Raw genomic sequence first — 18,015 nt, 5'->3', positions numbered from 1 at the left:
AATAGAAGTGAATTTATGTGCTTGAAAGAATATTTTGATGAAAAAGGGATGTTGCATCAGACTTCCTGCACCTTAACAAAATGGCCGAGTAGAAAGAAAATATCGCCATATTCTTAATGTGGCAAGAGCCTTGCGTTTCCAAGCAAATTTTGGGGAGAATGTGTAATTGCAGCCGGGTATTTGATTAATAAGACTCCATCTATGTTATTAAATGGTAAAACCCATATGAGATGCTCTTTGGGAAAGTACCTTCTTACAAACACGTTCAGGTTTTCGATTGTTTGTGCTATACACGTAATCTGAATCGGGATAAAGATAAATTTGATAGTAGAAGTCGTAGGTGTGTTTTTGTTGGGTATCCATTTGAAAAGAAAGGATGAAGATTGTATGATTTGGAAACTAAAGAATACTTTGTATCAAAAGACGTGGTATTCACTGAAACAGAATTTCCATATGCAAATGAGAAAACAATGGGTGATGAACTCATTAAAAATGGAGTTGAGGAGTTGGGTGATGAAGTTGATGGTTTAGAGAATAATTTGGGAAAGGAGCATGATGAAAGTGTGGGTAGAGAAAGTGAGGTGAATCCTGAAACGGAAGAATTGATCCATGAAAACAGTGAGGTAGTGGATAGAGGTGAAGTTGTTGAAGAGCAACTAGATAGGGGACAAAGGGCCAAGCAACCTAGTGTTCGTTTAAAGGATTATGTGACAAACGCCATTAAAACAAGCCCCTCGGTATGCTCACCTTCCCAATCTGATTCCTCAGGTACGCATTACTCTATAGCACATTATGTAAGTTATGATAAATTCTCTGCACAACACCGATGTTTTTTGGCAGCCATTACTACAGGACATGAACTAAGCTCTTATGCAGAAGCAGTTAAGGATGAATGGTGGAGAGCGGCTATGAGAAAAGAAATACAGGCTTTGGAGGATAATGGTACATGGACAGTTGAAAATCTGTCATTTGGGAAGAAAGCAATAGGAAGCAAGTGGGTATACAAAATTAAATACAATTCTGATGGAAGTGTTGAATGATACAAGGCGCGGTTAGTGATATTGGGAAATAATCAAGTTGAAGGCATAGATTATCAGGAGACTTTTACTACAGCAAAAATGGTTATTGTGCGCACCTTTCTTGCTGTTGCGGCTGCAAAGAATTGGGAACTCCATCAGATGGATGTCCAAAATGCTTTCTTACACGCTGATTTGGAGGAAGAGGTTTACATGAAGGTGCTGCCTGGATTTGCTTCTCAATCACCAGGGAAGGTTTGTAAACTCTGAAAATCTTTATACGGTTTGCGGCAAGCACCTAAATGTTGGTTTGCGAAATTGGCTGCATCTCTGAAAGCTTATGGATTTCAACAATCATATTCAGATTACTCTTTGTTCACTTTTCGAGCTGGGACTGTTCAATTGAATGTGCTTATTTATGTGGATGACCTTATTATATCTAGCAATAATTTTTCTGCTGTACAAAAGTTCAAGAACTATTTGAGTCGTTGCTTTCATATGAAAGACTTGGGGAAGCTGAAATTTTTCTTAGGGATTGAAGTAGCCAAAAACTCAAATGGTACTTTCTTGTGTCAATGTAAGTACGTGTTGGATGTAATTTCAAAAGTTGGATTACTGGGTTGCAAGCCGGCTAAAACTCCTCTTGAACAAAATCACAAGCTGGTCCTTACCGAGAGTGATGATGTGGATGACCCTGCTCAGTATAGGCGTCTGGTGGGATGGCTTATTTATCTAACAATAACTTGGCCTGAGTTGTCTTATTGCGTGCATATTCTTGCTCAGTTCATGCAACAACCGAAGAAAGCTCATTGGGAGGCAGCTGTTAGGGTTGTGCATTATTTGAAAGGAAATCTAGGTCAGGGTATACTATTGCATGCCATTTGTGATCTCAAATTGTCTGCTTACTGTGATTCTGATTGGGCTAGCTGTCCTTTGACGATACGGTCTTTGACTATTTATTTTATTCTTTTGGGTGAATCCCCTATCTCGTGGAAGACTAAAAAGCAACAAACAGTGTCTCGCTCATCCGCTGAAGCTGAATATCGGTCTATGAGTACTACAACTTGTGAACTTAAATGGTTGAAAGGATTATTGAATTCTCTTGGTGTGGCGCATACTGAACCTATGAATTTGTATTGTGATAGTCATGCAGCTCTACATATAGCTGCTAATCCTATCTATCATGAACGTACCAAGCATATTGAAGTAGACTGCCATTTTATCCGTGATGAGATATTGAATGGTAACATTCGAACAGATTATGTACGTAATTCAATGCAACCTGCGGATATCTTCACAAAGGCGTTGGGAAAGAATCAATTTGACTTTCTTCTTTACAAGTTGGGCATTCGATATCTCCATGCTCCAACTTGAGGGGGGTATTGGAAAGGCAGCTGTTAGCTGCCACTTATTTTACATTTATTTAGGGCATTTGTTTAAGAATTTTTGTGTGCATATCTGTTCTTACCTTTTGTTGTATGATTCTGATACAATTTTGATAGTTTAGCTTGATTAGAAACCTATTTGTTAGCTGTAATTTTTTATATATATCTTTGATTTCCGGGAAATAAACATCAGAATTCTTATTCTAAAATTTCTTAGTTCTTTTACAGTAACTCAACACGAAATTGGTCCTTAATGTTTTTCAATCAACTTTATGATTTTCTTTTCTTTTATATACTTCAAAAATTTTTAGAAGGATATAAACATTTAATCATTTAATTAGTAGTAAATGGCAAATTCAGAAGTTGATAATTCTCTTATTGTAAAGGGATAAGTAATGTCCTAGGGCAATCTGTCATTAGATATATTCCTAAATTGAAGAGTTATTTATTTATTATTGATGTACCCACATAAAGATTTGCATTAATTAACATAAATAAAAATAAAACTATTATTATTATTATTAAAGAAGAAAACCAAATTTCTTTAGATTCTTCAAATTTTGCACCCCTTCATTAGACGATACGGTTTGAGGAGTCCAAAATTTTTTTAGATGTAAAAATATTTTTGGAGATAAAAATGAGCCTTCCTAATTGCCCGTAAATTAGTTCAAATTTCACTCTAAAAAAAAAACCTTTTTTTTTTTTTTAATTTCCAAACCGAATTTATACCACTCAGCAGTCAGCACACACTTTTTTAGGCCTTCATGTGGTTTATAAATCAATAAAATCAATATTATTGAATTTTAGACATGGTGAATTTAGGAAAAGCTTCTGTTTTGCATTATCATGGGATTTTTTCCACTTAGGATTAGGGGTATTTCGGGCATTGAGATTAGGTTTTTTTTGGCGATCTTGCATAGCGATATGCATTTAAGATAAATAAGAGTTTATTTTTAACTTATTTAACAAATAAGTTATGTGTATATAAAATTGTAATAATAATAATTAAAAAAAAAAAAAAAGTGGAAGAGCTGGCTAGAATGTAGACTCTGCTTGTGCTAGCCGTGTTGATAGAGGAGATGACTGTGTGCTGCCCTATCCCAAAATTGCCAATTTCCTCTTGCTTTACTGAGTATCAATCTGAGAGTTTCCATGCTTCTAAGACCATCAAATTTAACAACACCATTTCTCTCTCTTACAAACAGATCCTTTCTGCCAGTTCCTCGATTTTCACGCCTGTGGAAAGCTACAACAGCGGCCTTGGAAACCCAGCGAAGTGGAACTGCAGTCGATAACACAGGGAGCTCAAACGCACCCATGAAGCTCTTGTTTGTGGAGATGGGTGTTGGCTATGATCAACATGGGTGTGTTTTTATCTACCATTTTCTTATAAACTATAGATACCCATCAAAAGATTTCTTTATGTTGATTACTAGAATTGGTTCAATTATGAGAATTTGATTTCATTCCTTAATGGTGTGAAATTGTGTGCTCCAGCCAAGATATTACAGCCGCAGCAATGGGAGCATGTAGGGATGCCATCTCTTCCAATTCGATTCCTGCATTTCGCAGAGGTATGTCACTTGATAATGTTATTGAAGTTTCAGTTTGTTCCATTTATCAAAATATGTTTGTGTTCAGTTTGTTTCTGATTAATTCAAGCATAAATTTTCTAAATTCCGACACAAAGTTATCATCTTTTTGCTATTACAGCATGCCCATCCACGGATGTCAGTTGTTTACTTCTTGGTCATAAAAGCTCGTATAAAATTCGGAGGTTCAATTGTTGAAGGAAATTTCACCTATGGTAATATGTTATTTATGTAGACAAAAAATTTCACTTGGTAATGTGCACTAGATACCATGTGTTATGGTCTTCATGAATCCTTTCACACTGTAGGCCTCTGCCTTTTTTCCTCTTCAGGTTCATTTGATGCTTTTTTCGTGACAATTGTTTAATTTGATGCAGGTTCCATACCTGGTGTCACATTTGACCAAATGAAACTACAAATCAAACTGGGAGTTCAACATTCTCTCCAGCAATCATTGGATATTGAAAGGGTGAAGTCTGTCTTTCCTTAGTAAGTATCAAACCTAATTGGATGGATAAATTTGTGTTATTGTCTCATGGTTTTTAGCATTGTTCTTGTTTTCCTCTCTCTGGAATGGCATTCATTTATTTTTCAGGATAAAAAATGTTCTAGCTTGTAGCCTTGTAGATATTGTGATAACAAATTAAGTTAACCATTTTAGCTGTTTAAAGGAAGAGTCAATATGCAGTGAGGAGTATCTACAATGTTTGAAACACAATTCCTCACTATTTTGTGATGTTCATTGTTATTATTCTTCTTATTTTGGGGCTCAACCTGCATAAACTTTACAAATATTGCTTTTCGCTCCTTCAACATGCAGTGGAAAGATTCTAAATGTTGAAGTTGTGGATCGTGGACTAATATGCTCAAGCGGTGTGTGTGTGTGTGTGTTGAGGAAATGGGAGATAAGAATGAAGATTGTTACATAGTGAATGCTGCAGTATATGTTGGCTACTAGTGTTGTTACCACCCCTTTTCTGTTTTAGCTTGGTGAGATTAGTTTCAGTTCTTATTATTGGCTCATGACTTTGATTTAATTCATTAGCGCTTTCAATTTTAATAGATGGTACTATTTAGTTTTCTCTTGATTTTTGCACGCTTTCTGTATCCCAACTCAATTATGAAAAGAAATAAGAGCACTAAGACACGCTTTTGGCAGTAGGGCACAGCAGGAATTTGGAAAACTGTTTGAAATTAGAGGGGAAGCATACAGATATTGTATTGGTTGATTTTTTTTGGGAATATGTAATAAATCTTAGCATAGTTGATACAGAATGCTACTGAGTTGTGGTTGATTACATGTAGGTCTGTTTTGGTTTCTATTGAGTGCTGTATTTCACATCATTATATACAGTACGAGTACCACAAGAAATTCTCAAAGCCAGATTTACCTCTCTTCAGATTAATGATTTAATTGATTACAGTACACCTTTGCGAAACCATGACCAATGGTGCTTCTTCAGATCTGTGCAGATAGCAGAACCGGTGCTTTTGGCTGAAATGATAATGAAGTTTTATGTATTGAAAAAGGTGCTATCTTCACCTCCTGTAGCTTTTTGGGAGCATGAAGTTTACGGTGTCGCTAGACACTAATATCTCCACACCTTACCTTATTTCTATTACAATGAACATTCTTGTTATCTTTGTTTGGAATGTACAAAACCTTTGGACCTTTAGGCTTCCCTACTTGCCTTCTTGCATTGGTTTCTATGGAACTTTTAAATATATTTGTAAAATAGCAATGGCGCAAATGAAAGTAGCACTTTCAGCATCAACCCTGGCAATGTTCTAACGCCTCTGTTTGTTGTACAGTTGTTTTCAGAAGCTGCTTGTGCTTTCTTTCCTACAGTGTCATTATGTTGATTGAAAATTTGAAATCAAACTGACAACTCATTAACTTCTGAGGCTCGACCTCTCTCTCTAGCTTTAGAGAGAGAGTTTTCTATCAAATTTAGTCCGTCTTCTTCTGAGGTTCAGCCTCATCTTGCCATTCCCTGTCCCATCCGGGCAGGAGGTCTTCTTTCCTCGCCTGGGAAGTGGGTTTCTTCCACCTCACTCCAGGTAGGATTGTGAATAAAGTTTTTGAGTGTTTTTGTTGCGAAATCCAATGCTTCTCGGTGAGAGTTTCTCCTCGATGTGCCTTGCTTTTGCTTCCAGAGGAGAGCTTGTTGAGATTTATGCTATGGTGTGATGGCCGCAGTCCCGCTAGGCTCTGTTGACGGGTCCTTCATCTGTGTTTGGTGGATGACTATGGGGTCTTTGAGCCAACCTCTCCTACAGTGGCCAACCCTTAAGGCTAAAAGAGACCGGTGGGCTCTGCATACCGCCCCCTCTGTGTCACAGAGGTGACTCAATCCCACATCGGCCAAGTATGGGGGAGTTTATGGGCTAATATGAAGGGGGTGGCCTTGCTTGAGTAGACGCGTTTTGAGTTGGACAGAGGCTCGACCCAGGAACAAAACCGTGCAGGTCGAGGCCCAAAGCGGACAATATCTACCCATGTGAGACACCCGTGACATTTGGTATCAGAGCCGACCCATCTTAGTCGATTCACGCCAAGCGCACAGAGGTGTAGGCAGGGTGGCCGGACTGCAACGAGGTCGTTGCAGGATCGGATGGGGGAGTTTCTGGGCTAATATGAAGGGGGTGGCCTTGCTTGAGTAGACGCGTTTTGGGTTGGGTAGAGGCTCGGCCCAAGAACAAAACCGTGCGGGCCGAGGCCCAAAGCGGACAATATCTACCTATGTGAGACACCCGTGACACTCTGGAGGTCTCCATAGCTATGTGTTTTGGTTTCTTGAGGTCTATTGTCCGGCTGGGTTGAGCTTCAGTGGTTCTAGTTAAGCATGCAAGCTTGTTATTAGCCAAGGACGCCTTCTTTGTTCTTCTCCCAGCCGCCATTCCGGCTCTGGCTCAAGGAAGTCCGGTGGCGCTGAAACGGTTCTGTGGTGTACTGATTGATCTGGCCATGGGCTTGCCTTAAGTTCCTTGACTGACATAGGAGGCCTATGGCCCAAATTGTCTTTTAGCAAGCCTGGGCCTGTAATCTGTTTCTGATCAATGAACTACCTTTCGAAAAAAGAAAAATGAAATCATTCATTTCTCAGGTCAGAGTCATAGAGCTTGTATGTTTTACAGTAGAAACCATTTCAAATATTGGGAGAAATAAGGATTCAAGTTCAACAACTCTTTTGCCTAACGTTACAACTGACAACGGGAAAGGCTTTTAAGAACCAAAATACCTGCGAAATATGCATTGAACTGGAATGTGATAGTATTACAATTGCAGTCAAGTTTAATCAAATATCAATACAAATACAATGATAATTGAATAAACCTAAGTTTAAGTTTAGTCCCCACTGAGTATTTACTTTCCTGGCATCATCACAAGAAGCCATCTGATTCCCATTCCCACCTATCTGTTGATCTGTTCATCACTTCAGAGCAATTATTATGACGAAGAAAATCAATCACTTTGCAATTGATTTGTGCCCCCTTATTATCAACCTACAGGACTAAAGTCTGAAATTTCTACACCTCCATATATATTAACAATGGTATGGAAAGATAAAGAATAAACTGATTTTTCAATCATGACCTTCATTTCACATGATGAGAGCTGCATATAGGAGTTGATTCCAAGTATCAGGCAATCCAGGAAGGCACCAATGGCTGCAGTCTGTGCCAGAGCCATCACCGCCATAAGTGGAAGGGTGGGCATCTTTTCTTAATTGTGAGAGTGTTGTTATGTCTAGCAGATAAACAGGATTCTTAATTGTACTTAACACCTTTTTCACTACTGCAACAGCTGGAGGAGCGCCACCTGGATAAGTAGAACCTGAGAGTGGCTCTGCTTGTCCATTACAGTTATTCTTTGGTTGCTTCCATTCCCTGCCCCTGGTTTTGTAGAATACAAATTAGCTCCACACAATATGTAGATAATCTGTGTAACATTGCAATAGCTCTTAGTCCTTCACTTACTCATAATGGGTGGGAGAAATCCCTTGGAAGAAGACTTTGGTTTTGGAAGTATCAACATTAAGATCAACCCATCTTGCCCATGTTGACATCCCTCTATAAAATGCATCTAACCGGTTCATGTCCTTGTACATTGCTGATCCGTCACTCACATAGTCCCATCTGCATTGCACAACCATTATAAGCAATAACACTTCAAATGCAAACTAACCACGTCTGTAGACTTGTGAGGTTTCGAGTTCAAATTTCAGTCGTTTCCAAATAAATAAATAAAGTTCAAATTCACATAGGATTAGAAGCAATGGCAAGTGTTAGTGAGTTCACGAAAATAGACATGAGAGAGTGAGATTAGAAGATACGGTTGAGATTTTCCGGTATGAGTCCACCAATGCCAGGAGTTGAAGATGAGCAAATCCATCCCTTTCCATGCTTTACCAGCTTCAATGGAGTTCAGCTTTAGTACTCTCCCAACACTTTCTCGAACTATGTCAACCAAGTATGGTGTTCTGTACACGAACAGAGTTACTCCATAGTCCTGCACCACCACAGTTAATTAAGCCCCTGTAAATCAAGTATTGAGTGCTTCATTTATATTGATTTTTTTTATTTAAATTACTTTAAATTAAATTAATATTATTCAACATTACTACAGTTATGTTTAAATTTATAAAATTTAAATTCTAATTAGAATAAAGAAAACACTATTTAAATTCGGTTGAATTTATTTAATTTTTATATATAATAATAATAAAAATTAGAATGAATAAAAAAAAAATATTTGAGCTAAGAGCTGAGTAGAGGATTGAGCACGCTGTCCTAATTCCAAAGGTGATAATGTGATTGGAGAGATAAAAATTTTAAAAAGAGAGGAATTAATAACTATAAAAAGGTCTCATATCCAAAATTACAGGCTGGCATGCTGCTCACCACAGTTGTCAATTGCAAATTGGCCATGGGTGGTTGCCTCTTTTTCTCTATTAAGATTTAGTTGTCACCTAATCATTATTTTTCTTAAAATTTATTAATAATAATAATTTTACAATTTTCTCCCTTTCTTCTTATTTTTTTTATTTAATTTTAATTAAAAATTTAATAACTGAATTTTATCCATTTTTTTTATTCATAAATTAAATATAATTAATAAATTAAATAAAGGAGATTCAGTATTAAATTCCCTGAGCTTGTTTTCACTGCTTTTTAATTATGGGTGAGCTACAAACCGGAATCTTCTTTTACTCTTCATTGCTATCATTAAAATTAGATAAAAAGCGGCGTAAGAAGGCCTGAAGAAATTGAGATATTATACCTTTTTCTCAAAAGCACAACAGATGAATAATTGAATTTGAACCATAAAATATTGTTTAATAAAAATTAAAAAAAAAAAAAAGGACAAAGTTGCAAAAAGATAGAGACGTGCACTGTTTGAAAATTGAATTTTGTTTTTTTTTTTCTTTTTGGAAATTAACAAAAAGAAAAATAAAAAGGCAAAAAAGATAAACTCACCTCAAAGGTCACAGAATGAAGTGAATCTTGCTTCACAGAGGTGGCCTTGGCATTGGGCACCGACGCATGAATCATGCAGGACAATGATTCCCACATGTTCAGACTCAGTGAGTCACCCACAAACATTATCTTCTTCCCTCTCCACCTCCTCAAAAAATCTACACCATTGAACCTGTGTAATAATAACAATAAAAGAAACCACCAACCAAGAAAGTTTATTTCTTTCTTTTATTAATTGATAGAGAAAGAGTCCTATTATAGATAAATGTTAGCTGGGTTTTATTTATCAAAAGAAATAAAAATAAATGATGGGTTAAATATAAATATCAATATAAATATATATATATATATATTTTATTTTTTCCCATAGAAAAATAGTGAAGTGAAGGTAGAATACCTGGGTAAGTTGCAAGATTCAGGTTGCCAAGAGTACTTGAGATACTGAGTATCAGGTCTGCCATATTTTTGGCAATCAAACTCAGCGTCTATGAAGGGACAACCTGAAGAATCATAAAGAGGATAAGAAGCATCAATGACCCATCTTCCTTGAAACAAATTGCAACCACTCACTTGCTTTCTCCCTCTCAATCTGCTCACATTGTAGAAGTGTTGCTGTGCTTTTGCTTCCTCCAAGAGAAAGAGAATCACAAGTATAACTCGAAAAATAAAAGAAACCAAGAAATGGCACCTAAGACCCATCTTGGATTTTGAGTCTAGTTGAATGTTCACAGGAGTTGGGTTTATATACAGGCAGGTGAGTCGAGGTGTGGGGACTCTGCAAAAGGTGGGTTCACATGGCTGCGTGAAAGAAGAGCACTGTTTTTTTTTTTTTTTGTGTATATATAATTTATTAATTTTAATTATCTGACTGACATGAGATGAAAAATCTTGGACGGATTATTGAAGCAGAGCAACGTGGAAGGCATTGGCGTTGAAATTCTACATTTGTATTGCTTTCCTTTGGTCTGCAATTGTCACGGGCTTACTGATCATGTGTTGTGAATTTGCACATGAAAATTAATTTTAAAATTATTTTAATTTTTATTTATTTAATTTAGAGCGTGATTAAAATTTGAAATTTATCTTTTTAAATATAATTTTAATACTATTAAATTATTTTTACTAAAAACTTAAATTTAATTCTAAAATCCAAAATTAAATGGTTGGAAAGGGATTAGATTTTGATACTACATTAAAAACACAAATTCAATTTTAAAACACAATTAACATTAAAAATTTCAAGAGATTATAAAAAGTCACAAAATTAAAAAGCATGTGATGTGAGATAAGAGATTTAAAAAAAAAACATTGTTTTAATAATAATTTTTAAAATTTCTCCTTTTTAATTTCTATTTAAAGTTTCAGGCTTTCAGCTTCCATTTTTTAGTTAATAAACGACAATTGCATTGGGCTTATGCGGATGTTAAGTTAGGAAATCCATTAATTAAATATGAAACTGCAAAAATTTGCAATTTATAAGCATTAAATGTAAGATGTGTAAATTGAGACATCAACAGAAACAGATGAAGGCACTTAATTAAAATAATAAGAACAATAGATTGTTTAACTTAAAAAAAAAAATAGAAGTTAATCAAGTCTTGCTTAAGAAGTGGGGGGGAGAGAGATTTTAAGTTTGAGTTTCTCTAACTATTTATTATAAATAATTATCATTTATAATAAAAAAAAATAATTACCTCTTATTATACAACTATCAATTGTTACTCGGTCCATTAAGTTACATTAAACTGTAACAACACTTAGCATAAAGACATATAACTTGACATTAACATAAGCTACAAAGGCAGCTTTTAAATATGATATGACATGACCATTGATAACACCATGTTTAATGTCATGCTAAGCATGATTAATAAATTTAACAAATATTACTCATTTATTTGATTCAATTAATTAATTTATTTATTATTATTTGACACTAGCTCTCTTTTAAGGGTGTAAATAAGTTGAGGCATTTATAAATTGCTCAAGATTTAATTTGATATAAGCTCAACTTAATTTGTTTGCTTACTTGATTTTTAAATTTATTTTTAATTGTAAAATTATTAAAGTATAATTAAATTATTTAATTATATATGATATAAGTTATAGTCATTATAATTTAATTAATGATATTATTATAATTTAGTAAATTTATCATTAAATGAGTTTTACATAATAATTAATATAAATTATACTTTTTTTTATTAATATAAATTACACCCTACTCTCATTAGCTACTTAACGAAGCTGAAGCCAATATAGGTTAACACGGTTCACTTAATCGGCTCATGAGGCAATTTTTTGAACTTAACCTTTGACATTGGTTAACCATCCATTTTCTTCAGTCTTTATCAATTTGATCAACGATTAACTGTTTTTCTAACTAATGAATTAAATTTAACTTATATTATAAATCAGACTGAAATTAACTGATTTTCAGATTAATTTTTATAATTTCTAGTGAACAATTCGATTATGCGGTTTCTATTGACCACCCTGGGTAACCCATCAAATCCATTAACAATTTTATAATCCCATTATAATTAAGATGACAAGGGTATAATAGAAGCAAAAATAATCGACCACAGGTAATTAATTCTCCCGCGAGTTTCAAGGTCCTAATTCTAATGCTACGTAATTTATAAATAAGAAAATTTGAGGTTAATGACCTTATAACTCATCGATGCTTAAGTAAGTGATGATGAAAAAGAATGATAAAAATTTAAAATTATTTTGAGATAGTGAGTATACGTACTTTATTCTTAATTTTTTCTAATATTTATAACTTTAAAAAAAAATTATTATTATTCTAATCGCAGAAATAATCTTAGAAATTCGGAGAATTTTTTCTAAATAATCGGTTTTCCTTTTTTCGTTATATTGTTATTGTTTAGCAATGATTCTGCATGGCTAAATGAGCGAGCAGAAATATTATAATTATTAGCAACAATGAAAGGATCATGATGAAATATTAATATTAAGATTTTATTTATTTAGTAAAAAGTAATTTTTATATAAAAATATTTTTTATTATTTAATTATAATATTAAATTAATTATATATATTTATGTTATATATGTGTAAATATTTTTTATATTTTAATAAAATTATTAAAATTTAGAAATTAAAAAAAACTCTCTACTTAAAAAAATTATTTTCTTTAGAAATGATTTTTTTAATTAAAAATATAATTTTTATTGATTTATTTCTTTTTAAGTACCCGAAACTAATGGTGAATATTCGGTTAACTAAACCGATCTGAACTGAATTCTCAACTAACTTAATTATTAACCGACTCTAAAATTATTAACTGAACCAAACTGAAATTGAGAGATAATTAAAATTAATCAAAATCAAAAATATTTGATCGGTTATTGGTTATAGTTGAATTAATAATATATATATATATATATATATATTTTATATTATTAATTATTTAATAAAATATTAATGAAAATATTATAAGTATTTTGTGATATATATATATATATATATTTTAATTAAAGGGTATTAAAAAATATTTAAAATTAAATTTAATTACAAAAATATTAAATAAAAAAATAAATTTTTTAAATTATATTTATTATTTTTAAAAGTAAATTTGATCATCTAAAATATTAATTTTGATTCGAGTAGATTGAATCATAGATTCTTTCTTTACCAAAATCTGGCCTGCAGTTGCTTGAAAATTAATTTGTCCATCGAAGATCCTGTGCAGATAGCTATTTTATTAAGTTATGAAATCTCACCAAGAAGAAAAACAAATCCATATTAAAAAAAAAAAAACTAAACAAATCCATTAAAAATTTCATAAATCTAAATGAACTTTTTTATTAAAAAAATCAAGAAAAAAAAAAGTTGCTGCCAGCTAAATAAGGGTCAGCGGTAGCCTTTGCTCCTGTTTGATGTCCTTATTAAAATTATTATTGATAAAATTATTTTTTTAAATATATTAATTAAATAATATTAAAAAATAATTAAAAATTAAATTAAATTTATTTTAATTATAAAAATATTAAAATAATAAAATATTTTTTTTAATAATATTTAAAATAATAATTTTCTTTTAAAAAATAATTTCAATCTTTAAAATTTAATGACAAATACGGCTTTTAAAATCAATAGAATAAGAAAGGCTTATAAAAAAAACACAATTAAATATAAGATACAATATAAAAAATTATTTAAAAAATTATAGAAAAACGGTAATGAGAATATCCAATAAAAGACATGTATAGTACACTACATAATTAAGAAGATTCAATAATAAAAACCAAAAAACTCATTAAGAGTTTTTATTTATTTTTATTTGTAAAAAAAAATATTTTGTGGCACACAGAAATTAATTTGAAACCTACGTGTAAATTAAAGATGGGGCTCCACAAGACGGCCGCTTCAGTCACAATATAAGGCTTATAAGGCGACTGCCTGTCGCTCTCTGGAGGAGAGAGACGAGAGGCAGTGAGTCACCTGCTTCTGCATTCCAAAATTTGGATTTTGATAAATACATCATCTCTCTGTCTTTTTTCAAAAAAGCTTACACAAAATAATGAAAAGGGCACCCCGTGAACCCCACCACCTAAGCGGTTTAGCACTGGCACTGGGCCTGGCGACATTCTCGGCCAAAGCATTGGGACCCACTGGGTCCGTCATTGCTCGACCTGTCCTGGTTTTGGTCCCACCACTACCTGCCATGAGGTTGGTGAACCGTCAATATAGGTATACTCGTTAGGGTAGTTTAATATATAGTTTTTATAATACAAATTAAAATTAAAAAATTATAATATTAAATTATTATTAAAATTAAAAAATTATAAATGAAATGAAATTATATAATTAAGATAAATTACACCGGTTATCAATTTAAATAGTTATTTTATTTTAATAATTTAATTTTAATTTGTAAAATAAATTATTTTAATTTTAATTTTATTTAATTTTTTTAAAATTTTAACATTAAGTTAATATTTAATCAAAATAAATATATAAATTGTTATTTATTATTCATTTTTATTTGTATATAAAAATATTAATAAAAAAGTCCTATATTAATAAAATATTATTTTAAATTTTAAATTTTATTATTATATTATTATTTTTTTCACGTGATAAAAATTTCAATTAATAATAAATAAAATATATATAATTAATAATTTTATTAATAAATTTGATTAAAATATAATAATTTCATTGACAATAATTATTAATTATATTTTCCTTCTAGGAGATAAATGTTTTTTCCTCTTTCATTGATTCATTCAGAGAAAGTGATACTGTTAAAAAGGTGGAATTGAAAAGAATTTGTCTACTACGTCGATATTTTTCATTTTAAAAGCTCATCCTAATAAATTTAATATTTATCTGGTTTAAATGACTTTCCTTTTCAAATAATATTAGAGAAGAAGAAAAAAAAAAAGAAAAGGGTAATTTTATTCTTTCTAATTTGAAAACTTATTATTACAAATTTAATATAATTTTTTAAATAAAATTAAAATTAAGAAATTATATTTTAATAATTTAAAATTAAATAATTAAAATAAAATAAATTGTGATTAAAAATTTAATTAATAAAATATTTCATTTAAATTATCTAAAAAAAACTTAGATATTGATAAAAATAAAATATATAAACTAAATAATTTATTTTTTAAAGTAAAAGGTATTGATAACAATTATTTTGATAATAATAAAACAACTTGCTATAAATGGCCAATATATATATATATTTTAAATAGGAGGCTTGAAGTTCAATTATAATAATATAATTACAACTTGATGGACCATTTGAAAATTTTGAACCATCCAATTTTGTTTAGAGAAAATTATTAAACAGTCCTTCCCTTCTTAGAAAAAATAATAATGCCGTCAATCGTCTTGTATGAGAAAGCTATCTCATAATTTTTTAGGCCAGAGACAAGGTTGAGGCCTAGTTTCAATATATATATTTCTATTAATTTTGTATATGTTTAATTATAATTTTTAAATTTGTTGTTCACATTTATGATAAAAGTTAAGTTGGAATTTGACAGTTTAAACACTCATGTATACGTAATTCAATTACTAATTTAACATTTCAATAATTATCAAAAAGAGATTTAAATTTTATCATATTTCCTTTATTTAGAAATTATAATTTTACAAAAATTTAATTAAATTAATTTTTTTATTTTTTTATGTTGAAATAATTTAATTAATTTTAATTTTAAAAAATAAACATTAAATATGATTAAAAAATAAAAATTAAATATGATTATGTGAAAATTCATTTGAATTATTTTTTATAAGTGATTTATTCTAAAAAAAAATTGAATTTTTTTAATAAATTTTTAAAATAAAAAATAAAAAAATTAAATATATTCTAAATAATTGAAAAAAAAAGGCTGATAATTTCTTCCTTTTTCCTTGTTTAGATTTGGACTTGAAACTTTTGCTTTTGATAATTAAAACAGCTCTGGTCCAGAGACATAGAAAGACGGGTGTTAAAATGGGACATCCCTGATAATAATGTGCACATGGGGCTTTTGCATTCCATTGGAGGAGGGAGGGTGATGTTTTTGGAGACTTACGCATACTCATTTGTCTACTAAGGAATCCCAAAACGTACTTGTCTTAAAATCCGAATGACTCGAAAAATTAATCTGATATGAAATTAACCATTTGGACTCTAATTAAATTATAGAGAAGCGAACAAATCCAATAACTAGTTGCTTTAGGAAGATTTTTCTGGTGAAGAGAAGATCATCAACAGGACCACAGCCCCGTATGGCATGTAGTGGTTAGGAGGCGGTGGGGCAATGGTGATGTCATAGCATGGATTCTGTCAGCCGGAGGAGCAGGGTTTAAGTTTGAGCTTGAAAAGGAAAGAAGCTCTCAGACCACGTCCAATTTAAAAGGTGGCTACCAAGGTGGGCTACAGTTACGCAAGTGGGCTGCGTCAAAATGGTGAAGGTCCACTTTGAATGGCTTTTTACCTAAGCTGCCTATTACGTAAGCCACAGGTCACATTCCTTTAGAAACTTGTTCCTAGCTAGACAATATAACAATTTATAGTTTAAAAATACGTAACGATAACATGTCTAAAATTTAATGGAATAAAGTTTAATTTGTCTCCTGTAATTATTGATGAGATTTAATTTAATATATTTTTAATTTTTAATTTAATATAATATATAAATTTTAATTTATATTTAAATTAGTCTAATTAATAAAAATATTATTTTTTAATATTAAAATATAATATAAAAATAATTTATTTAATATTTTAATTATACAATATAAAAATAATATTTTAATATCATTTTTAAAATATTTAATTATTTTGTTTAAATAATATTAAAAAATACTTTTGTTAATATTAAAATATTATTTTTATATTATATAATTAATTAATTAATTAATTTGTTTATATATCAAACAATTTATTTAAATAAATTATTTATATTTAATTATTTTTTAATATTAACATATTATTTTTTATATTATATAATTGATTAAATAAAAATATTATTTTTATTATTCAATATTATTAATTAGAATAGTAATAATTTTTAATTTTAATTAATTATATGAAAATATAAAAATATAAAAATATTTTTTATATATTTTCAGTTTAATTAATAATATTGAATAATAAAAATAATATTTTTATTTTTATTAATTAATTATACAATATAAAAATAATATTTTAATATTTAAAAAAATAATTAAATAATTAAATAATTACATATTTTTGTTAATTGAGATAATTTGAGCATAAATAAAAACTTATGGATTAAATTAGACCAAAAATTAAAAATGGGTTAAATTGAACCTCTCCAATAAATACAGGAGGCAAATTGAACCTTATTCCAAATTTTAATTTATAATATAAAATTATTTATCACTTAAGTAATATAATTTTTTTTTATAATTTTTCATAGTTATTTTTTAAGTTAATTTTTTAAAAGTAACAATTGTTAAATTAAAAAAATATATATTTTATGTCTATTAATTTAACACTTATTAAAAAAAATTAATTATCAAGAAAAAAATTTAATTATTTTTTCTTTATCCACAATTTTAATTATTTAAAGTATGCATATTAATATTTTAATAACCCAAAACTTATTTATTTAATTTAATAATCTATGAAAAAATATATATATATTTTTTTAATTTGATAAATAACATTTCAATATAAATAACTTAAAAGTCAATTATTAAATATAATAAGAAAATTTATATTACTTAAATTAAAGATTACAAATTTATATTACAAATTAAAGTTTAAATATTTTACTGTTATATACTCTTAAGTTGAGATATTGTTTATATAATTTATTAGCTAATTTTATCATTGTATCTTATTTCACCCTACCTCTGCCTTACAATACAACAAATTTTTTTTAACGAAAATTTCAAAATAATAATAATAATAATAATAATAACAACGGAAACACAAAAAAGTCACTATGTTAATTATGTTATCATTAGTTGAATCTCACGCAACAAGTGATTAATTATAAAAATTATATTAATAAATTATTTAATTAATATTTTAAT

General features: G+C 30.0%; 1 protein-coding gene and 1 pseudogene across 1 annotated transcript; one reads left to right on the top strand and one right to left on the bottom strand.

The window, feature by feature from the left end:
• Positions 1-3,426: 3,426 nt before the first annotated feature.
• On the top strand, positions 3,427-5,755 carry LOC110642910 (uncharacterized; annotated as a pseudogene).
• A 1,462-nt stretch (positions 5,756-7,217) lies between these two features.
• LOC110642909 (protein trichome birefringence-like 38) lies at positions 7,218-10,284 on the bottom strand. Its single transcript, XM_021795102.2, has 5 exons — positions 9,872-10,284; positions 9,475-9,646; positions 8,331-8,506; positions 7,975-8,133; positions 7,218-7,890 (listed from the first exon to the last, which is right to left on the bottom strand). Exons 1-5 carry the CDS (start codon positions 10,171-10,173, stop codon positions 7,599-7,601), a joined length of 1,101 nt encoding a protein of 366 aa, XP_021650794.1. The 5' UTR covers positions 10,174-10,284; the 3' UTR covers positions 7,218-7,598.
• Between the last annotated feature and the right edge of the window lie 7,731 nt (positions 10,285-18,015).

The sequence above is a fragment of the Hevea brasiliensis genome, chromosome 18 (genome assembly GCF_030052815.1).
Source record: "Hevea brasiliensis isolate MT/VB/25A 57/8 chromosome 18, ASM3005281v1, whole genome shotgun sequence".
Lineage (NCBI taxonomy): Eukaryota > Viridiplantae > Streptophyta > Magnoliopsida > Malpighiales > Euphorbiaceae > Hevea > Hevea brasiliensis.
The sequence above is the reverse complement of the archived record's forward strand: the minus strand, read 5'-3'. Positions and strand labels throughout refer to the sequence as shown.

Excerpts from the sequence above, each read along its gene's own strand:
- LOC110642909 (XM_021795102.2), bottom strand. The coding sequence starts at position 10,173 with ATGGGTCTTAGGTGCCATTTCTTGGTTTCTTTTATTTTTCGAGTTATA. Across the intron at positions 8,134-8,330 it reads CATACCGGAAAATCTCAACC|ATGGGACTATGTGAGTGACG; the intron begins GTATCTTCTAAT and ends TGTGCAATGCAG. Across the intron at positions 7,891-7,974 it reads ATTTCTCCCACCCATTATGA|GGGCAGGGAATGGAAGCAAC; the intron begins GTAAGTGAAGGA and ends CTACAAAACCAG.